This window comes from Macaca thibetana, chromosome 11 (assembly GCF_024542745.1).
Source record: "Macaca thibetana thibetana isolate TM-01 chromosome 11, ASM2454274v1, whole genome shotgun sequence".
In the NCBI taxonomy this organism is placed as follows: domain Eukaryota; kingdom Metazoa; phylum Chordata; class Mammalia; order Primates; family Cercopithecidae; genus Macaca; species Macaca thibetana.
Genome location: NC_065588.1, coordinates 91,442,725 through 91,465,775, shown reverse-complemented (window position 1 = coordinate 91,465,775; position 23,051 = coordinate 91,442,725). Strand labels below are relative to the sequence as shown.

The 23,051-nt window shown below is 41.5% G+C and overlaps 3 protein-coding genes and 1 pseudogene across 6 annotated transcripts in view; 1 reads left to right on the top strand and 3 right to left on the bottom strand.

Annotated features, from left to right (window-relative positions):
- METAP2 (methionyl aminopeptidase 2) overlaps nucleotides 1–23,051 on the bottom strand; it is an 817,888-nt gene that overhangs the window by 400,793 nt on the left and 394,044 nt on the right. The gene's annotated exons all lie outside the window — the stretch shown is intronic.
- FGD6 (FYVE, RhoGEF and PH domain containing 6) overlaps nucleotides 1–23,051 on the top strand; it is a 137,919-nt gene that overhangs the window by 109,153 nt on the left and 5,715 nt on the right. The window contains exons 15-20 of one of the 4 annotated variants that reach the window (XM_050747135.1): nucleotides 9,962–10,064; nucleotides 11,699–11,845; nucleotides 12,736–12,838; nucleotides 15,175–15,302; nucleotides 19,595–19,723; nucleotides 20,838–20,986. In XM_050747135.1, the coding sequence (XP_050603092.1) occupies nucleotides 9,962–10,064; nucleotides 11,699–11,845; nucleotides 12,736–12,838; nucleotides 15,175–15,302; nucleotides 19,595–19,723; nucleotides 20,838–20,986 (759 nt within the window). Of the gene's footprint in view, nucleotides 1–1,596; nucleotides 6,700–9,961; nucleotides 10,065–11,698; nucleotides 11,904–12,735; nucleotides 12,839–15,174; nucleotides 15,303–19,594; nucleotides 19,724–20,837; nucleotides 20,987–23,051 lie in introns of those variants that run through there. The other 3 variants (XM_050747136.1, XR_007717551.1, XM_050747137.1) reach the window with 3 other exon arrangements.
- Nucleotides 3,279–7,745, bottom strand: LOC126930345 (peroxiredoxin-6-like; annotated as a pseudogene).
- Nucleotides 17,752–18,678, bottom strand: LOC126930302 (NADH dehydrogenase [ubiquinone] 1 beta subcomplex subunit 11, mitochondrial-like). Its single transcript, XM_050747199.1, has one exon. The coding sequence runs from the start codon at nucleotides 18,506–18,508 to the stop codon at nucleotides 17,849–17,851; it is 660 nt and encodes a 219-aa protein (XP_050603156.1). The 5' UTR covers nucleotides 18,509–18,678; the 3' UTR covers nucleotides 17,752–17,848.

Here is a 23,051-nt window from a genome sequence, read left to right as displayed (position 1 = left end):
AGTCTCGCTCTGCCGCCTAGGCTGGAGTGCAGTGGCCGGATCTCAGCTCACTGCAAGCTCTGCCTCCCGGGTTCACGCCATTCTCCTGCCTCAGCCTCCCGAGTGGCTGGGACTACAGGCGTCCGCCACCTCGCCTGGCTAGTTTTTTGTATTTTTTTGGTAGAGACGGGGTTTCATCATGTTAGCCAGGATGGTCTCGATTTCCTGACCTTGTGATCCGCCCGTCTCGGCCTCCCAAAGTGCTGGGATTACAGGCTTGAGCCACCGCGCCCGGCCTCAGATTGTTTTTAAGAACAACTAGTGCTTTATAGGTTATTAGGAAATTTGTATGTGTCACTTAAAGGTTCTAACAAACCTATGAGGTAGGTGTAATCTCCTATTAAAAGTTAGGAAACTAAATTACAGATAAATGGAGTTGCTGTCTTACGGATACATAGTTGACACAGCTAGGATGCAAATTGAAGTCTTTTGCTTTAAATCCGTTGTTATGAGCTGGGTGCAATAGCTCACACCTGTAGTCAAGCACTTTGGGAGACCAAGGCGGGTGGATTACCTGAGGTCAGGAGTTTGAGACCAGCCTGGCCAACATGGTGAAACCCCATCTCTACTAAAAATACAAAAAAATTAGCCGGACATGGTGGCATGTGCCTGTAATCCCAGCTACTTGGGAGGCTGAGGCAGGAGAATCACTTGAACCCAGGTGGTGGAGGTTGCAGTGAACCGAGATCACTCCACTGCACTCCAGCCTGGGTGACTGAGTGAGACTCCATCTCCGAAAGAAGGGAGGGAGGGAGGGAAAAGAAATCCATTGTTATTTATGATACCACCTTGCCCCATACCGGAACCTGCAGTGACTTAATATCTTACCATAATGTAATTCAAGTGCTAAGGAAACCTGAAACTCTATGACTCATAAAAATGCATTATTGAGTTACTGACTGAGTGGCGGAAGTGGGTATTTGGGAAGGTTTGACTAGTGAAGGGAGAGATGCCAGTAGTCATAGCATGCTCCACTGCACAATCTAAATAATGAGACACGCTCTTCTCAGACTTAACCTTTGATCTAATAAAAATAGAAGCAAATGCTTTTGTAACACTTACTGTATGCCAGGCACTGTCATAAAGACTTTATGTGTAGTACTTCATTTCATCTTCACAGCAACCTGTTGAGGCAAGTTGCTGTTATTATACCCATTCTATGCTGAGAAAAGCCACTCATCTATACTAGCAGAGCCAGGATTTGAACCCAGGCAGTCTGTTTCCAATTGTCCATACCACTAAAATCAGCTAGGATCTTAGGAGCAGATGGAGTAGTGGCCAGAATCATGTATTACTCTGCATCAGTCACAGTGCCCATGTTCTGTTTTCTATTTATTTTCTAAGTTCCATGATAACTTTGTGGGGTGAGTATTATCTTGATCTTCTAGATTAGAAAAATGGAGGCTCAGAGAGGTTCAATAACACATCTAAGGTTACATGAGTAGTAAGCAGTGGAGCTGTGATTTGAACCTAGGTGTTTCTGACAACCTTTATAATTTTGCTTATGTCCATGAATGTCAAGGACTCAAACCAAAATGTCTGATTTCCCAAAATCAGAGGACGACAAGAGTCATCCTGGGGTGTGCTACTCCTCTGAAATGCAATAACCACTGCTGCCTAACATACATGATGACAGGAGAAGACAAACACCTGTGTCCAGGGTTTGTCAAATGCTGTGTGGCTACCAGTCAGAACAAGCAAAGCTCTTGGGGGTACCTGAAGCATCCACCAGATACCAATATTTAGAGAGTGCAGGTAAACTCTTGGTCACTTGGCATTGTGACTTTTTTCTTTCTTTTGTTTTCCTTTTTTTTGAGACAGGGTCTCACTCTGTTGCCCAAACTGGAGTACAGTGGCACGATCTCGGCTGACTGCAGCCTCTGCCTCCCAGGTTCAAGCGATTCTTGTGCCTCAGCCTCTCAAGTAGCTGGGATTACAGGCATGTGCCACCACACCCAGCTAAGTTTTGTATTTTTAGTAGAGACATGGTTTCACCATGTTGCCCAGGCTGGTCTTGAACTCCTAACCTCAAGTGATCCACCTGCCTCAGCCTCTCAAAGTGCTGGGATTACAGGTGTGAGTCACCATGTCTGGCCATCTTTTTAAATTTTAAAATAGAGATGAGGTTTCACCGTGTTGGCCAGGCTGGTCTTGAACTCCTGGTTCAGGTGATCCGCCTGCCTCAGCCTCCCAAAGTGCTACAGGCAGGATTGCGTTTAGCCCTTTTTTCATTTTTGAGGGATAGAGGAGTTTGAACAAAAGTTCAAAGAACAAGGCCGGGCGAAGTGGCTCACGCCTGTAATCCCAGCACTTTGGGATGCCGAGGCGGGTGGATCATGAAATCAGGAGATAGAGACCATCCTGGCCAACATGGTGAAACCCCATCTCTACTAAAAATATAAAAATTAGCCGGGTGTGGTGGCACGTACCTGTAGTCCCAGCTAGTCAGGAGGCTGAGGCAGGAGAATTGCTTGAACCTGGGAAGCGGAGGTTGCAGTGAACCAAGATCACACCACTGCACTCCAGCCTGGCGACAGAGTGAGGCTCCATCTAGAAAGAAAGAGAGAGAGAGAGAGAGAGAAAAGGAAAGAAAGAAAGTTCAAAGAACATTAAGACCCCCTGTGTATCATGTTCCCAGTGAGTGCTTGAGCTTGGTTCTTAAAATCAAGAAAGTTATTTTCAAAATTCCAAGGAGGAAATGCCTATAGAAAAGTCAAGTTTTAATTGCACTTCTGTTTCCCAAGTAAAACTGAGCCTTGGTGAAAAACAGTAATCTATTTTATTAAGATTAAATAATTCAGGAAATTATAGTAAATGTTTTTCTTTGGTTGTCAGGTAAATACCTGGATGTTCATGATTTCCAGATCAGTACCAGACAGGTGTAATGGCTCTGATCAAGGTTTATATTTCTGTAACTTTTTTTTTTTTCCTTTTTGTGACAGAGTCTCGCTCTGTTGCCCAGGGGTGCACTGACGCAATCTCGACTCACTGCAACCTCCACCTCCTGGGTTCGAGCAATTCTCCTGCCCTAGTATTCTGAGTCACTGGGACCACAGGTTTGCGCCACCACACCTGGCTAAATTTTTCTTGGATTTTTAGTAGAGATGGAGTTTCACTATGTTGGCCAGGCTGGTCTCGGAACTCCTGACCTCAAGTGATCCGCTCGCCTTGGCCTCCCAAAGTGCTGGAATTACAGCCATGAGCCACCATGCCCAGCAACATAACTATTTCCATTCTTCTTATCCATCAGGGTAAGCTGGAGAGAGAACTCTTCTCTCTTCTGCTGTCAGCTGGAGAGAGAGAACTACCCCGCGAATCTCATCCAGGTTGCTGCTAGTGGTAGCTGGGTAGACAGCTTCAGTTTCTTATCAGGAGCAAAAATAAACACCACAAGCTCTCACACCCATTCCTTTTCTTCCATCTTGGAAGGATCCAGCATGCCCAACAAGATGTCAAGGTCCTTCCTGATCCTTACCATCAATGATGGGAAAAGGGCATTTTTCTGTTGGCTCATCACTGTTAAGCATTGATATCCTTGCACCAGGCAAGATGTTCCTCAGTACTGTCTGTTACAAGGGCAATCAACTTGACATTACTCTTGGTGAATTCTGGTGCCAGCTTTGCAGCTCTGCCAAGCTCCATGGTGTAAACTGGTGTAGAGTCCTGAGGGTGGGAAAAAAGAATGCCACAGGAGTCTCCTAGAAGGTCGTGGGAACAGATACAGCCAACAGTGCTGTATCAGCCAACAGTGCCTCAAAGTTGGGAGTCTTGTCCCCAAGAAGCAGCCCTCTGTGGATGGCAGCAGTAGTAACATGAGTGGGCGAGACGGTGTAGCCACGGCAGCAAGCGGCCAGCTGGTCCGGGCAATCCTGTTTGTCTTTTTGTTAGTAGTCTGGGGCTCAGTGATAAGCAGTGATAACTGAGAGCAATCATTGCTGAGTCTAACTTTAGTGATGAGAGGAAGTCATTGTTTGGAGACTGGCAGATGGAGAGCCATTAGGGAAGGAGACTGTCCACCATCGACCATTCGACAAATGTTTACTGGGCATCACCTACCCTGTTCAGGAGCTGGGGATGTGCAATCCCTGCCTTTAAGGATAAGCCTTTATTCTAAAGTGGGAGATACACAATAATCGGGTTTATTTATATATATGCACATATAAATAGTTTGGAGTATTCAGTGTTATAAAGAAGAATAAAGTAGGCTGAGCAGATAGAAAGTGATTAGGTCAAGAACTTTTATGGGGTGAGGGGGGATCAGAAAAGTTATCTCTGAGGAGCATCAGAGACCAGAAGCAAATCCTAGATGGAAGGAACAGCAAGAACAAAAGACATACCAGGGAGGTATGTAAGGGTGTAGTCTGTTAAACAGCAAGAAGTCCAGTATAGGTAGAGCCTAGTACTCCCCTAGTACCAGGGGAGATTAAATGTGAGTTACAGTTTGGGGGCAAGAGCTGGGGGCCACCCATAGTAAGGTCATTGCATTTTTAAGAGTTTTTAGCTAAGTGATAATATCGACTTTATATTTGTAAAAGATCACACCGGCTTCTTTGTAGAAGACAGACCATCAGGAGACTAGAGTAGAAGTTGGGCAACCAGGTAGTGAGTGGGCAGTAGATGATGGTGTGTCTTGGGTTAAAGTGATGAACAATGATATGAATCAGAAAAAGCCCAATATTGGGCTGAATGTGGGCTCTGCAGGAGAAATAATTGAACTGGAAAGTTCTCGATAAAGGAAAAATAAATTTCCAAGGGAGGATCAAGCTTGCAGGAGGGAAAGAGAGCTAAGGCATATTGAATGTCATTGGTATACCATGCTCTCCTTTCAAATTCCTCCAACCAGTTAGTCTGGTACTGCATCCCATATTAAAGGGGGTAAGGAGGCCTCATCCCTATTAAGTCTCTCCATCCCCTCCCACCAACACACTGCATACTCTATCAGCACAGATCTGCGTGTGACTCCATGCATGCCAGCCAACTCCACCGCTGTCTGCCTTCCACAGGTGTTACTTCCACCTGCAGTTCATCCCTTTGTTCAGTAAGGAGTATGGAGCCTCTACCTTGGGCCAGGCATTGTGCTGGGCATCAGGACATAGTAGATTAAAAATTAAAAGGGTCAAGTTGGGTACAGTGGCTCACACCTGTAATCCCAACACTTTGAGAGGCCAAGGCAGGCGGACCACTTGAGGTCAGGAGTTCAAGACCAGCCTGGCCAACATGGTGAAACCCCGTTTAATATTTTATACTAAAAATACAAAAATTAGCTGGGCATAGTGGTACACGCCTGTAATCCCAGCTACTCAGGAGGCTGAGGCAGGAGAATTGCTTGAACTTGGGAGGCAGAAGTTACAGTGAGCCGAGATCGCACTACTGCACTCCAGTCTGGGCAACAGAGCGAGACTCCGTCTCAAAAAAAAAAAAAAAAAAAAATTAAAAGGGCCCTTCCTTCACTGAGCTGACATTCCCTGGAGGAGGACATGCACTTAGCAAATATTAACACAATTAAGTATTGGGTGATTAAATGATGTACAGAAAAAGTACCGGAGGCTAGGAGGCTGTAAAGCAAAGGACCTTAAACTACAATGGGGGAGAGAGGGCAGCCTCTTCCTTACAACCCTTGCTGTTTATATTGACTTAGGAAAGATAAGTAGGAGTCAGAGGGGCAAAGAGGAAAAAGGAAGAGCCTCCTGGTCATTAGGAGCACTGTGTACAAAGGTCCTTAGGTGAGAAGGGGCATGACATATTCAGAGATTTGGAAGGCCAGTGTGGCATGAGCTCAAGAATGAGGAGGAGAATGACCCAGGACAAGCCTGGAGGGACAGGTGACTTAGATGCTGCAGAACCATCTTGTGGGATTTGCTCTTTAGCCTAAGAGCCACAGGAAGCCACTGAAAGGCTTATACAAGGGAATGATATGATCAGATTGGCATTTTTTAAAGAGTTTACGGCTGCTGCATGGAATATGGTTTGGGAGGTGGCCTAAAGGAGGGGACTGATTGGACACAGGGTATAAGAGGAGTTCTTCAGAGGAGACTCCAGCATATACTATGAATTGGGAGGTGGTGCCATGCACTGTGACAGGGAGCACTGGGAGAGGAGTGGCTTTAAGGGAGAAATTGGGAGTTGAGTTTCAGGTGTGCATGTGGAATGTAAGGTGCCTATGCAACATCCAAATGCAGCCATCAAAGGGCAGTTTCTGTAAGGATCTGGATTTCAGAGGGAAGTTGGGGCCAGAGGCATGTATTTGGGCACCATCAGCTTAGAGATGACCACACCTGGCAGACTGAATGAGGGTACACAGAGAGACAGAGTGCCCTGCCAAACTCCTGTAACTCTTCAAGCCCTAACTTTGTCATCACCTTTGCAAAGCCATCCCTGCTACTTACATAAGGTAATTTACTACTTCTGTGTTATTTATCTACATTTGTTACATCATATGTTAATTACATGTTTCACCTCAATTCAGTGTGCATCCTTACAAGTGAGGTATATTTTGTGTGCCCAGTTCTTGGCTTAGGTCCTGACTTAGTAGGCTCCTAGTGAACATTACTCACAATGTTATTCACAAATCAAAGTGGTGTGGCCTTTGAACCTCAGAGGCATCCTGCAGTTAGTCCAAGTAGTAAATGGTATGGCATGGACGAACAACCCCTAACCCTTTTTTTTTTTTTTTTTGAGACACAGTCTCACTTTGTTGCCCAGGCTGGAGTGCAGTGGCACGATCTCAGCTCACTGCAACCACCACCTCCCAGATTCAGGTGATTCTCCTGCCTCAGCCTCCTGAGTAGCTGTGACTACAGGTGCACACCACCATGCCTGGCTAATTTTTGTATTCTTAGTAGAGACGGGGTTTTGCCATGTTGGCCAGGCTGGTCTCAAACTCCTGACCTCAGGTGATCTGCCCTCCTCGGCCTCCCAAAGTGCTGGGATTACAGGCATGAGCCACCATGCCTGGCCAGGTTTTTAACCCTTGGCAGTTCATCCCAGTCATTGGGAAAGTGGTACTTGACACAAATTTGCTTTCTTGTACTATACACATTCTATAAAGAAAATAATACTTGACTTAACAGTTTTTCAGTTTGAGGAAGATGCTGATTCTTCTGCTAATCATGTTACAAAAGGAGACTAGAATATCTCCACTGGATGCTGCGGGCAAATGTGTGTGGTCTGTGAGAAATGTGTTATCAAGAGCTGGTAAACATTGTCTTGGCAGAACCCCACACAGGAGAGAGCCAGGAATGATTAAATGAAAGAACAGCATATGTGACATGATTTGCACAGTTGAATCACATTCCACATGCTCCCCGGATTCCAGAAGAATCCAACAGCAATTCTCAAATTTACCATCTGCCTCTCTGCTTTCTGTTACTCTTCTAGTGAGGAGTCGGGGAGGGAGGGAGAGATGGTAATTTTTATGAATGTTTGCTTGGAACCCTGAGCGTGTGTTCTCATCATGTAGTTCTGCAGAGAACATGAGCAGAGGCTAGCAATGACCTGGTGGTGAGAGGTTCAGTCCTTAACTACACTTGGGTTTAATACCAGCTCATCACTTAGTAGTCTGTTGTCTATAAAGCAAATTATGAAACATTACTAATTCTCAGTTTCCTTACCTGTAAACGGTGAAGGTGGGTGATGATGTTGTAGTTGGGGGCAGGGGGTGTAAGATCCAATGTGTATTCCATGCGGAAGCTCTGAGGGTGAGACATGGTGACATTTGCTAAGCATTTAGCAGAGCTGGCTGACGTAGTAACTGTTAAATGGCATCCAGTTTTGGCAGTAATGCTAGAATAGTAGCGGTAAATAAGGTGTGGTTTTGTTTGGTTTAGAGAGAAAGGGGTTATTTCTTTTTTGTTGTTCTTTGTATATAACGAAAATTTGAGAAATGTGTTTTAAAATTTTATTTGTAAACTGGATTTCTACCTTTTTTAATCCATGTGAATGAACATTCTAAATGGCACTCAAGCCATGGATTAGGGAGATGCTTTCTGAGAATGATGATTGTAGGCAAGGTGAGTGGTTTCTATTCTTGACCTGCCCTGGGTTCTCTGAAATACAGCAACATATGTCTATATGTACCATTATTAATGGTGGAATTTTTTATTTTAGAAACACTGTTTAAGAGTTCAAATAGGCCGGGCGCGGTGGCTCATGCCTGTAATCCCAGCACTTTGGGAGGCCGAGGCAGGCGGATCACAAGGTCAGGAGATCAAAACCATCCTGGGTAACACAATGAAACCCTGTCTCTACTAAAAATACAAAAAATTAGCCGGGCGTAGTGGCCGGCGCCTGTAGTCCCAGCTACTCAGGAGGCTGAGACAGGAGAATGGTGTGAATCCAGGAGGCGGAGTTTGCAGTGAGCCGAGATCGCGCCACTGCACTCCAGCCTGGGTGATAGAGCGAGACTCTGTCTCAAAAAACAAAAACAAAAACAAAAACAAAGAGTTCAAATATACTTAAAATTAGGACAAATAATACCAAAAACTGCATATTCAGTCACCCAAACTAAAAATAATGATCAAGATTTTGCCACTGATTTTCCTGTTTCATAATTTTCTATTTTAAAACAAATTGCAGATATCAGGTCATTTTACTTCTGCCTTTTTTTTTTTTTTTTTGAGACAGTGTCTTGCTCTGTCACCCCGGCTAGAGTGCAGTGGCACTATCTCAGCTCACTACAACCTCCACCTCCTTGGTTCAAGCAATTCTCCTGCCTCAGCCCCCCGAGTAGCTGGGATTACAGGCATGCACCACCATACCCGGCTAATTTTTGTTTTTTAGTAGAGACAGGGTTTCACCATGTTGGCCAGGCTGGTCTCGAACTCCTGAGCTCAAATGATCCACCCACCTTAGCCTCCCAAAGTGTTGGGATTACAGGCGTGAGCCACCGTGCCTGGCCAATTTTACTTCTGTATACCTCAAAATGCCTCTCTAAATTAAACTACAGACCTTTTTTTTTTTTTTTAACACAGTCACAATCCCATTCTGATCAATTTTGTTTTATTATGATGGAGTTTTAATTATTTATTAAAGTCTTTCTTTCTCTCGTTTCCTCTCCCTTCCTCTTTTCTGCTCTTTCTCTACTGTGTATGTATAGATTTATATATTTATTTTTATTTATAATACTTAACATGTGCCTCTCAGTTTTAAATACACACAAAAAAATGTAAACAGTGGTTTCATAAGTATGCTGATACCAGTAATAATTTGGAGTTAGCATAGTTTTGGGAAAGAGGCATGGCTGGAAAAACAGAAAAAAAAATACCCTTGTCTGACCAAGCTTGCCCCTGTTTAGCCCACTCCCATCTGGCGCTGAATGAAAAGATATTTCCTGATGAGCTGGGTAGGGACAGAGAACTTGGTGGGTGAAATAGGTAGAGAAGCCCTAACAACAACTGCCGCCTTTCCCATGTGAACGGCTTTGTCAACATCTGCTTTCTAATACAAAAAAATATGTTCCCTTCACCCCAGTGCCCTTTCTAGAAAGTTTTAGTAATTAGCAATCTAAAGATATTTAGTATTCTATGCTATAAATTGGAATTTGAAACTTGACTTATTAGAATCTTTTAAAATTCTAGTATGATGTCTTAAGAAACTCCCTGGCTGTATAAATAATCATCATTATTAATTGTACAGTTATCCTTTAAACCAAACCAAAAGTATTTCCAAATTGAGGAGAGTTCAAAAGCTATTTAATATAAAGCAGAACTTTTGGAAAGAAAAATAAGCATCGTATTTGCTAAAATGCATCATGGGTTCTTTGTTGTCTGTTCTGATGATCTGTTCACTAAACCTCAGGGTTGCTGCTTTTTTGACTAGTATTGTTGGAGGGTGGTGGGATCTGTTGCCATGGGAGAAGGAAAAGAAGAAAAAGGAAAAGAACAAAAGCTGACATCTGGTTGATGAAACCTTTTGCCCCCAACAGTTCTGCCACAGAAAGGGATGAATGGCTAGAAGCGATTTCCAGGGCAATAGAAGAGTATGCCAAGAAAAGGATCACCTTCTGTCCTAGTAGGAGTCTTGATGAGGTATTGTCTTCTTTTTTTTTTTTTCCCAGTGCATTTCAAAGTTTTTACCTTAAACATTTCACAGGGGTTTAGGAAAGCAACATGTGTTTCAGAGAATGATTGGACTGGACATCAGAGAGTTACTCTACAGATTAATGTCTAATTTCAGCACTGAAAGTTTATCCTCCTATTAATGTCTCACTGCAAGTCTGTGATAGCATCTAGCATATTCATGTATTTTCTCAGCTATAAAACTTCATTGTAGGAAATTTAGAAAATACGAAATAGTTTAAGGTTCAGCTAATCAGCTGCCATCCCATTACCACAAGCATCTTTTTAAGTTAAGTTTGTATTAGAAGATTTTTAGATTGTAGCTAAACTTAGTATTCTGAGCACATGAAAAATATAATAACCCGTATTTCTTTCCTTTCCTTTTTTTCTTTTTTTTTTTTTTTTGAGACGGAATTTTGCTCTTGTTTCCCAGGCTGGAGTGCAATGGTGCGATAGCTCACTGCAACCTCTGCCTCCTGGGTTCAAGTGTTCTCCTGCCTCAGTCTCCCGAGCAGCTGGGATTACAGGCATGCGCCACCACGCCAGGCTAATTTTATATTTTTAGTAGAGATGGGGTTTCACCATGCTGGCCAGGCTGGTCTCAAACTCCTGACCTCAGGTTTTCCACCTGCCTCAGCCTCCCAAAGTGCTGAGATTACAGGCGTGAGCCACTGTGCCTGGCCAATAGCCCATATTTATTTATTTATTTACTTCCTTCCTTCCTTCCTTCCTTCCTTCCTTCCTTCCTTCCCTCCCTCCCTCCCTCCCTCCCTCCCTCCCTCCCTCCCTCCTCTCTCTTACTCTCTCTCTTACTCTTTCTCTCTCTCTTTCTTTCTTTCTTTCTTTCTTTCTTTCTTTCTTTCTTTCTCTCTCTCTCTTTCTCTCTCTCTCTCTCTCTTTTCTTTCTCTTTCTTTCTTCGGACTCTTGCTGTCACCAGGCTGGAGTACAGTGGCACAATCTCAGCTTACTGTAACCTCTGCCTTCCGGATTCAAGCGATTTTCCTGCCTCAGCCTCCCAAGTAGCTGGGACTACAGGCACATGCCACCACGCCCAGCTAATTTTTGTATTTTTAGTAGAGACGGGGTTTCACCATGTTGGCCAGGATGGTCTTGATCTCTTGACCTTGTGATCTGACCGCCTTGGCCTCTCAAAGTGCTGGGATTACAGGCGTGAGCCACCTCTCTCAGCCAATAGCCCATATTTTATCCCCATCTTTTTTTTCTTGAGACAGAGTCCCACTCTGTCGCCCAGGCTGGAGTGCAGTGGCACAATCTCGGCTCATTGCAACTTCCGCCTCCCAGGTTCAAGTAATTCTCCTGCCTCAGCCTCCTGAGTAGCTGGGATCACAGGCACTGGCCCCCATACCCAGCTAATTTTTGTATTTTTAGTAGAGACAGGGTTTCACCATGTTTGCCAGGCTGGTCAGGAACTCCGTACCTCATGTGATGCGCCAGACTCGGCCTCCCAAAATGCTGGGATTACAGGTGTGAGCCACTGCACCTGGCCCTCATCCCCATCTTAGTGGTAGTGTGAGATGACACTGCCAAATAAAAAGGCAGGCAGTGTGCATGGAGATGATCAGAAGCTGTTCTTCTTCCGCAGGCAGACTCAGAAAATAAAGAGGAAGTTAGTCCTCTTGGGTCGAAGGCTCCCATCTGGATTCCAGATACCAGAGCCACAATGTGTATGATCTGCACAAGTGAATTTACTCTCACCTGGAGACGACACCACTGCCGGGCCTGTGGAAAGGTTGGCGAGGATAACACCCATCTCCATTGTGGTCTTCACTGTCTCCAGGCTGTACATAGTGAGGAAGCATATTTCCCCTCGTAAACCATTATAGTTCAAGAATAACAATAACAATTATGTTAATGGTAGAAAACATGAATGGTGTTTCCTCTAAATATTTAGGGGCAGGGGGAATCTTCTTAGTGAACTTCCACCCTCCTACTTCAGAGTTACATTAGAACATCAGTAATAAATAACTTTGATTCAAAAACGAAATCTAACAAATCCACAATTAAATCAGCCCTCACATTTACAGCTATTATTTAAACTGCATCTCTCTAGTACTAAGTATCTATAGTATTCAGTAGGGGGAATGTTCAGCGTTGAAGTTATCCCTAGTGATGTTTCTAAGCCTTCATGATCTCATTAGTAAAATGGGTGTAGAAACAGTGACATCAGAGAGTTACTCTAAAGATTAAATGAGGTTCTATTTAAAGAGCATTTAGTACGGAGCCCAAAAACTTGGTAGAGGAGCAGAGACGTGGTCGTTGCTGCAGCAGTGATGATTATGATGGTGACAGTGATGGTGATCAGTATACCTCACAGGCTTTTTTGCATGCCAGGTACTGTTCTAAGCATTTTGCATGTATTAATTCCTTGACTTTATTATTTTATGTCGTCAGCTCTCTGTAAGTAATCATCTGTTGCCCCTTCATCTTTCAACGGTGGTACCATGCATTAGTTCACTATATGCTTGAACTCCTTAGAGTTGTTATTGAGACAAAGTGAGACTCAGTGACTCTGAAACTGTTTTGAAAAGTGGATGGCACTGTAAATTGTAACATACTTTATGGTTTGGAAACACAAGTTATTCTAATGAAATTAATGGAGTAATTCCAATGTGTTTTCAGATTGTATGCCAAGCTTGTTCATCCAATAAGTATGGCTTAGATTACCTGAAAAATCAACCAGCAAGAGTATGTGAACATTGTTTCCAAGAACTGCAGAAATTAGGTAATATATAAGTAAAGATTTAACCGAAAAGTCCTTTATTCCTCAGATGTTTTCAAACAACCTTCTGACAGAAACACCTTCGGTACATTAGCAATATGATTGTTGATACTTATCTCCAAATTTATAGTAAGCTTTCTTAATCATATTTTGTTGTAATTCTGGGAGAGGTTGGGCTGAAATTTGGTTTTAGTCTGTATAAAAAGTTTTGCTAAGAAAACTGTAGAAATGTAATTACAGGGTAAAACACTTGAAACAGTAAAAGGGAACTTTAACTTTCAAGTAATTTTGAAGTCTCTATAGTTTCACATGATAGCGTGCTCATTACAAATCATTTTACCTATATGTAAAGTAATTCTCTGTGGAAGCGTATTAGGTGGCACTTCGTTAGCTTAATTCTAGTCAGTTGAACTGATTCAGTGAGATTTTAATGTACATCTGAATGTGCAGCTTTTTGACCAAACACGAAATGATACTTCCTATTTCCCTGCTCCTTATTTGTAGGTGTCCTCCAGTAAAATGAATGCAGCTTAGCAGGACTGCTCAGGTCTATGTTTTGGGAAAAGATTTTTAGTTAAATTCCTGAAACCTGTAGGATCTAAATTTTATTTATTTATTTACTTATTTATTTTGAGATGGGGTCTTCCACTGTTGCCCAGGCTGGAGTATAGTGACGTAATCTGCAACCTCCACCTCTCAGGTTCAAGCGATTCTCCTACCTCAGCCTCCTGAGTAGCTGGGATTACAGGCACACGCGACCATGCCTGGCTACTTTTTGTATTTTAGTAGAGATGGGGGTCTTACCATGTTGACCAAGCTGGTCTCAAACTTGTGACGTCAAATGATGCACCTGCCTCAGCCTCCCCAAGTGCTGGGATTACAGGCATAAGCCACCACGCCTGGCCAGGATCTAAATTTTTAAAAGTCTGTTCTTCATTTCCCTGAAGGATAGCTTTTTATTAGCAAGGAGGAATTTCTAAGTGGATGACATGATATTTCAGAGTGTACATATTTCTAGATTAATAATTTATTGTCTGTATACATTTTCCAAGAAGACCCATCCATCTCTTCCTTTATGTTCCTCCCGTTAGTCTGGGTATATGGTATAAACTGCAGACATTGAAAATTCGTCTTTGAATTCTCCTTCCTCATCACCTATACACATTTGGTTAGTAACTCTTGTCAATTTTATCGTCAAAAATCTTTGTCTTGATTTCTCCATCCCAGCCCTAATAAGGCCTTTGTTATCTCTCATCTAGACAACTATAACAATTTCCTAACAAGTTTTCCTGCTGTTAGTCCTTTCTCCTTAGTACTGCCAGATATAATCAGTTTTTCCAAATTTAATCTGCTCATGTCACTCCCCAGTCTAAAACATATAAACAACAGTCCAGTTTCCTTCAAACCAGCCCCCTTTTTAAATCTGGTCTCATTATTCTCCAAATAGATGATTTAATTTCATACCTCTCTGCCTTTGCTCACACTTGGTGTGCAGTGTTCCTCCTGTTTATTTTAACCTGGCAAATTCCTACTTATTCCTTCATGGCCAACTTTTATTTTATTTTATTTGTTTGTTTGTTTGTTTGTTTTGAGATGGAGTCTCACTCTGTCGTCCAGGCTGGAGTGCAGTGGCGCGATCTCGGCTCACTGCAAGCTCCGCCTCCTGGGTTCCCTCCATTCTCCTACCTCAGCCTCCTGAGTAGCTGGGACTACAGGTGCTCACCACCACGCCCAGCTAAATTTTTTGTATTTTTAGTAGAGACGGGGTTTCACCGTGTTAGCTAGATGGTCTCGATCTCCTGACCTCTTGATCCACCCACCTTGGCCTCCCAAAGTGCTGGGATTACAGGCGTGAGCCACCATGCCCGGCCAGTCAACTTTTATCTTATTATCTTCTCAGGTTTCCCTGAACCTCTACAGTCAGAATTCATTACTTCTTCATCCATATCCAATAGCCCCTTTTTAACTACTTTGTTCATTGGAGTTGGTCTAGTATCTAAACACTTAACAATACCAGGGTTCTTTGGGGTTTATGTCAGTAGGGAAGGTTTTTTGGGTTTTTTTTTTAAGTTGGTAGTATAGTCACGTTTCATAATTCTAAAGGCACGCAAGAGTAATCCTTTCACATGGTTTAAAGTTCAAAAAGTATAAAACCATAGAGAGTAGAAAGTCTGCCTTCCACTCAGGTCCCAGCCATCCATTGTCCTTTTCCAGGAGCTATCAATGTTGTTTCTTAGTGTCCTTCCATGGATATTTTATGCAACAGTATTATGGATTTGAATGAAATTGAATTGCAAAATGCTGAGCATTGCCTACAAAGTGTGCCTGGTTTGTTCTAGATCACCAGCACTCCCCTAGGATTGGATCTCCTGGAAATCACAAATCTCCTTCAAGTGCCTTATCATCAGTCTTACATAGCATTCCATCAGGGAGGAAACAGAAAAAAATCCCAGCTGCTCTCAAAGAAGTAAGTGTTTCCATTAAACTTGCAATGTGATAGAGGCTGAATTATTCATATGCATATAATACACTGTTTTTCTTTCATAAAGGAAGATGTCATTTCCCACAACTATTAAGTTATGAATTTTAATACTGATGATGGATGTGGCGGATGCCTCACAGTCTTGCTTGGTCTCCCGTCTGACCTAAGTCATTTAGAAAATGGCTGTTGAAAGGTTAAGAGAACATTTAATAGCAGTGATAGAAGGTAAAGATAAGTTGGACACACATGAATTTTTAAAAACGACTTTGAGCAGGACCCTTGCCAGAGGGAAGAAATCCAACAGAATATTTTGGGCATTTTGTTAGCCTTTACTGATCTGCACGGTTTATTTGTAGGCGTTGGTTGGTTATGCACAGCTGATATCACTGATAGTAGGTTGTCTTTCCTTTAAACTTCCTTTAAAAGAAAATTTTAAATAGTGATAATAGCCTGTATGCTTAGACCTGCTAATGGTGTAATCCACAGACATCGTTGATACCCTATCCCGGTTCCTCAAATTTAAGTGTCAAAGAACAAACAGCATTGCCATTTTGGCTACTCCATTATGATCAGTTTATTAAGGAGGTCCACCTGGCTGGTTTTGTGGCCAGCAGAGTAGTTTTTAATTTGGTTCTCTTGCTTTTTTACTGAGGAGGTGTTCTAGCATACGTAGTGGCAGGAAAGAACTCTAAAAATTTGATCAAGATCATGTTTCTTATGTAAAGTTACGAGTATATTCCCAGTTGAGACACAATGTTTTAGAGGTTCATGGAAATTATAGCACGTATCCATACTCTGTTTCTTGTTATGTCTGAATACTATTTCATTGTTTGTGTATACTACAGTTTATCCATCCAGCTCTTGTGGAATATTGGGTTGTTTCCACCCTTTGGCTATTATGAATTATGCTGATAGAAATGTTCATGTGCAAATTTCTGTGTGGACATATGTTTTCATTTATCTTGGGTATATACCCAGAAGTAGAATTGCTTGCTCATATGGTTATTCTATGTTTAACTTTTTGAGGAACAGGGAAGTTGTGTTCTTATTCTAGTAATGTTTAAAATATTTTTAGAAACTCCTCTTTTTAGAATTACATTTAGAGCCTCAGTACTCTCAGTAATGGCAGACTACATCTTTTGAGTTGGATTTTTTTTTTTTTCTTAATTTCAATTGCTTTTGGGGTACCTATGGGTTTTGGTTACACGGATGAGTTGTATAATGGTGAAGTCTAAGATTTTAGTGCACCCATCACCTGAGCCTTATACAGTGTACCCAATATGTAGTTTTATAGTCCCTGACCCCCAACCCTGATTTACTTTGTAAATAATCAAATCATTGGAAGAAATGTTTTATGTATCAGGTGATTAAGTTGGTGAACACCAGTTTTATTTTTAAAAATATAGGTCTAGTCATGGCTGTTCAGTATTATGGTTGATCTTCTTGTGTGGCTAATAAACTGATCCTAAATTGGTATAAAGGAGAAATGTAATATATTTTGAGCAACATTAATAACAACTTAGATAAGAACATGGTAGGATTCCAATGTAACTATATTTTAAGCAAAATCTCATTTGAATGTTAAACATTTTAGTTGGTTTTTCCTTTTTTTTCACTGAGATAGGAAACAATTCTAGTTTTTTAAATTACTTGGTAGTCTTTATAAAGATGTATTTATAGAAATTTGCTGTTGCTTAACAAATATTTCTAACTTAATGTTAGATCTTGAATTTTCCACTAAACAATATATAATTATTTTCATGAAATTTATAAGAAATTAATATAATTCATCAATTAATATGTGATTAAAGATATACTTTTAAAATTCACAGGGCCCGCCTGTATTAGTTTTCCATTTCTGCATAATAAATTACTACAAACCTAGCAGCTTAAAACAACATACATTTATTATCTCAGGAGTCCAGGCATGGCTTAGCTGGGCCTCTGCAGGGCTATAATCAAAGTTTTGGCAAGTACTGAATTCTCATCTGGAGGCTCATCTGGGGAAGGGTCTGTTTCTAAACTCATTCAGGTTGTTGACAGAACTCATTTCCTTGCACTTGCAAGACTGGGGGCCCTGGCTTCTTACTAGCTTTTGGCTGGAGGTCATCAGCTCCTTGCCATGTGGGCCTCTCAACATTGCTACTTAGTTGTTAAAAGCCCGCAAGGAAGAAAATTTCTAGAGTGTTTCCTAACAAGACAGGGCCATATATAATGTAGCATGATCATGGGAGTGACATCCTATCACCCTCACCAAATTCTTAGTTAGAAGCGTCATAGGTCCTGTCCACACTCAAAAGGAGAAGAATGTACAACAATGTGACTCTCTATGGCAAGGGTCATGGAAAGCCACCTTAAGCGTGTGTCTGCCATACCATTACTAAGGTAGATCCCAATTTTTTTTTTTTTTTTTTTTTTTTTTTTTTTTCCCCGTACTTTCAGCCCCTTTAATTAGCTGCTCTGAGAAGAGGTCAGAATGGCAGGCAGGAGGTGGGGAAGGTGGTACTTCTTGAGCCCCACTCAGCAACTGGTCACTCATCCTCTGGCAGCTGGATCTTGCTGGGGTGGAAGTAGTTGGATTCTATGAGGGGAAGGCCATTGGCCTCTCGGTATTTCACAAGTCTCTCAGCTTCGCGGCGGGACCAGTCTTTCATCCTGTAGTCGGGCAGATAGGCCACACAGGTGCTGCCAAGGACCAGGACGACGGAGACACCAAAGAAGAAGACAACTCGCATGTTCCAGACGTCTAAAACGGGGTCCTTGTCATAACCATGGGAGTCTGGGTTCTTCTCATACAAGTTTTGGTCTTCGGGTTCTGGGTCCTCTTGCCACTGTGTGGTCGGTTCCGGGGCCCGCTCTCTCGCCACAGCGGACGGGGCGACCACAGTCCTAGAGAAGCTAGATTCCCAGCGGACGCGGGTGGCCGGGAGCCCTCGCTTTGCTGCTGCCGCCAAAAGACGGCGAGCGCTCAAACCAAACAGCCCAGCCGCCATGACAGATGGTGCTGCAGGATCTGAGGGGCGGGGACGGAAATGCGACTGTGCGCAGCTGCAGTGGGTGAGAGCGCGACAATTATCGCTCCGCCTCCGCCATGCTATATAGGTCCCATATCTGATTTTGTTTTCCAGTGAGGCGGGGCGTTGAGCAACCCTCTTTGCCTCCAGTTGTCGTGGCATCGTGGGGCCAACCATTCTCTCCCCCTTTCGGCCAGGCTGAGAAATTTCTTATTGATGGATCTGCTCATTTCCTGGATAGGAAGAAATCGGTGATACTGGGTGGATATAGTTCCCAGCCAATCGCCCAGAGTTCCCTCGCCCTTTTTTTTTTATATCTCTACTCCTACATTTTTAAAAACACAACTTTGAATGACCATTATTAGAATCAATAGGCCAGGCACAATGGCTCACATCTGTAATCCCAGCACTTTAGGAGGCCAAGGCAGGCAAATCAACACCAACCTGGCCAACGTGGTGAAACCCTCTCTCTACTAAAAACACAAAAATTAGCTGGACATGGTGGTACACGCCTGTAATCCCAGCTACTCCGGAGGCTGGGGCATGAGAAGCACTTGGACCCAGGAGGTGGAGGTTGCAGTGAGCCAAGATTGTGCCACTGTACTCCAGCCTGGGTGACAGAGTAAGACTCTGTCAATAAATAAATAAATAAATAAATAAATAAATGCTTGCTGTCTTTTTGCGTAGAGATGAAAACATTTTCAACTTTTTATGAAGTAAAAATTAGCCTGTTTTCTTTCTGACTATAATTTGGGAAGCAAAGATTGATTCTTAAAATGAGCTTCCTTAATAGAATTTTCTGTTTATTATTCTGTTTGTATGGTTTTTTAGAAGTCCAAAACGTTTTTTAGGAACACAATTAAAAATTCAAATAATTTTCCCTGATGCCTCAAAATAACAGCAATAAAAAACATACAGTCCCCAAATCCAGCTTTTAGAAAAGCATTTTAGTCTTCTGGAACTATTTTTCTTCACCTGCCAACCCAGAAAACACAGATGAACCCACAAAGAAACATACGCAAACGCGTGCAGGCAGTTAAACCAAGTAAAATTCTATAACTGCCTCTAACATGTTATTTTTTTTCTTTTTTATGCTCATGTTAATGGCAGAGTTCAATTTGTATAGTAGCACTTTGAAAATATATTTCATTCTGAAACATTCTGTCATTACAGTTACTGTTTTCAGCACCTATTGGTTACAAATAATTTGCTGTTATAATTTGTCTGAAAACCATTAAACTTTGCATGGGATTTCTTATCTAGGTATCAGCAAACACAGAGGATTCTTCTATGAGTGGCTACTTGTACAGATCAAAGGGCAATAAAAAACCCTGGAAACACTTTTGGTTTGTCATAAAAAATAAAGTACTATATACATATGCTGCAAGTGAGGTAAGATCTGAAATCTAAAGATGAGTAATTTGGGGTTTTCTAATGCCAACTGGAAGTAATTACAGTATTTTAAAATTCGTTTGTTTTACATATAATTTTTTGCTTTGCTTTTGGATGGGGGAAGTGTTGTTGCTGTTAATTTTTAATGTGAACAGTGTTCTTGCTTTGTACCTGGAGAGCTCTTTCTCAAATGTGTTAGGAATTTTCTATATTATTAAAATACAATTTTTTGTGTGTCGTGTAACTACTAATTACTTTACTAAAGGCAGAGCTGCAGCCAGGTGCATTGGCTCACACCTGTAATCCCAGCACTTTGGGAAGCCAAGAGGGATGGATCACCTGAGGTCAGGAGTTCGAGACTAGCCTGGCCAACATGGCAAAACCCTGTCTCTACTAAAAATACAAAATATTTGTGGAGTGCCTGTAATCCCAGCTACTTGGGAGGGTGATGTAGGAGAACTGCTTGAACCCAGGAGGCAGAGATTGCAGTGAGCCAAGATCGCGCCATTGCACTCCAGCCTGGGCAACAGAGACTCTGTCTCAAAAAAAAAAAAAAAAAAAAAAAAAGGCAGAGCTGTGTTTCTTTCTGCCAAGCTCTCTTGGGTGATATTCCCTTTACTGTCATCCTCAGATTGCATTGATCTGACAGCAGCATAGATAGACTTTTCTGGATGATAAACAATTTCTAGCAGTTTACTCTAATTCTGTCCTTTTCTCCTATCTGATCACCCTGTGTTCCACCATCCTATGAAAACACTGCTCTAGGGTCCACACTTTTCCTTAGTGGGATCCAGGTAAATAGCTTACTTTCTGCATCCATAAAATGAAAGTAATATAATCACGTGCCTTCCTTGGTTTAGTGAGGATATTGTGAAATTCAGTAGATGTGAACATGCCAAAAATTCTGTGCCACAGTGCCTGGCATGTAGGGTACTTAGGGAGGGAGTGGCTCAATGCATATTGTTGAGTAAATGAAAAATGAATAAGTTGTTAGAATTATTACCTTATATGTGAATAACTGAAATTAAATTAGAGCTATGTAGATCAAGAGTTTTCAAATCTGAATTTTGTCTCAATCTAAAAACGTTTCTCCATTTGTGTGTTTTTAAATTAGGACGTGGCCGCTTTGGAGAGTCAGCCTTTATTAGGATTCACTGTTATTCAAGTTAAAGATGAGAATTCAGAGTCTAAAGTATTTCAGTTACGGCACAAAAACATGTTATTTTATTTATTCAAAGCCGAGGATGCTCATTCAGCCCAGAAGTAAGTAATCTGGCCATATTTTTCTTTTATTTATGAGATTTCAGTTTTTTAATGGTTGCTTGTAAAATGACCTACTTTAAGGCATGGAGACAACTCAAAATTTAAATCAGAAATTCTAATTAGAAAGATTTAACATATTATTCAAACTCTTCAGAATTGTTTTAAAGACAAGGCAAGGGTATCTGGAATATTTTCAGGAGGCAGAGGGGAAAAGAAAATAGGTAGTCCTATATAAAGTATTTTGTCTACACATGACTTCAGAGGAAGCAGCGTGATGCTGCTCTGCTGAAAGGAAGGAAAGCCAAGGCATTTGACCTCTCCTTCTATGAGGGTAAGAATCTTCCCTTGAAACATTCCAGGACTTTGGCAATCCAGCGATTCAATTGTGCCATGAACAGCAGGAGTTTAAACAGCTGCTCCCTAACTTCTTTGGGGAAAAGGTCAAACACATTAAGAGACTCCCATGCTGTTCCTAGTGACTGAGTAAAAGGAAATGGCTATCAGTTTAGATGGCAAAGGCTGAAACAGTCTCTTCAGAATTCCAGCAAGAATCTTTACTTAGATGTTATTAGTTTGCTTAACATAGAGATGCATATCTATCTCTGTGAAATTAGGTCTCTTTCGAACAAAATAGTTCAGTTTATCTCTCTTTCATTTGACTCTTTACTTTGGCTTCACAAAATAATACATTTTTGTTTTCAGGAAGAGGTGTTTTCCACAAGCTTAAAAGTGCATGAAAATAAAAAAGAATGCTTTGAGTAAGCAAGGCTTTTAGTTTCTTAAGGCAGTTAAGATTAATGTACCAGGATTGTACACATCCTGAGTACCAGCCAGGCACAATGTTACACACACTCTATAAGACTCTTTTCAGTCTATTTTAGGATATCCAACAGTACATAGCTATTCTTCCAAACATTTTCTTTTGGCTACTGGAGAATATTTTAAAATTATGTCACTTAACTATCTTTTCTATAAAAATTATTTAGACAAAATAGTAATTGCCATAAGATTCTGTCAGATACTAGCTTTCTTATAATTTTCATCTGTATTCATCAAACTGAAAAAAATTACCGCTTTTCAATATATGTCTTTTTTTGCTTATGTCATTGAGTTGACAAGATAGAAATGCCACCAAGACAAAATTACGTGTAGTTGGGTAAAGGAAATCAGATTACTTGTAATTTAGATCGACCCAGGCTAAATTATAAGTTTCTCTTTATTAATATCATATGGATTGCTTTCTGAAACACATGACAGACTATTAAAATGTATTAATTTTAGTGGAAAATTTGGGGAGTTTTTTAAAGTCTTGCTATGGCAGTATAACATATGCTGTTTATGTTCAATATTAAATTTTTGAAAATTCCTTAAAATTTGAACTGAATCTGTTATAGGTTGCTTTTACTAATTAAACTGAGTGATTTCAAGTGTTCATAGTTCTCTAGACTCTTCTGTACTTTTTTTTTTTTTAAATAGAGACAGAGTCTCGCAGCGTTGCCCAACCTGGTCTCAAACTCTTGGGCTCAAGCAGTCCACCCATCTCAGCCTCTCAAAGTGCTGGGATTACAGGTGTTAGCCACCATGCCCAGCCTACATAAAATAATAACGTACGAAATGAGATTTCCATAAGAAAGAAGAAAAAGTTCAGAAGCAATTACATTAGTAGTGAGGAAAAAGACTACTCCCAAGTATCTTCTGAATAATTGCAGCTATGTATATTGTCAGGTTAGACTTTGAGACTAAAGAATTTTGGAAAGACATCTGTGAAACTTTGAGAAGCTTTTTTTTTTTTTTTTTTTTAATTTTTTTATCTTTATTTTTATTTTATTTTTGAGACAGAGTCTTGCTCTGTTCCCCAGGCTGAAGTTCAGTGGTGCAATCTCAGCTCACTGCAACTTTTGCCTCCCGGGTTCAAGCAATTCTCCTGCCTCAGCCTCCCAAGTAGCTGGGATAATAAGTGTGCACCACCACGCCCAGCTAATTTTTGTATTTTAGTAGAGACAGGGTTTCACCATGTTGGCCAGGCTGGTCTCGAACTCCTGACCTCAGGTGATCTGCCCACCTC

Bases quoted from the DNA above. Each gene is read 5' to 3' on its own strand.
- LOC126930302 (XM_050747199.1), bottom strand. From the start codon at position 18,508: ATGGTTGGCCCCACGATGCCACGACAACTGGAGGCAAAGAGGGTTGCT.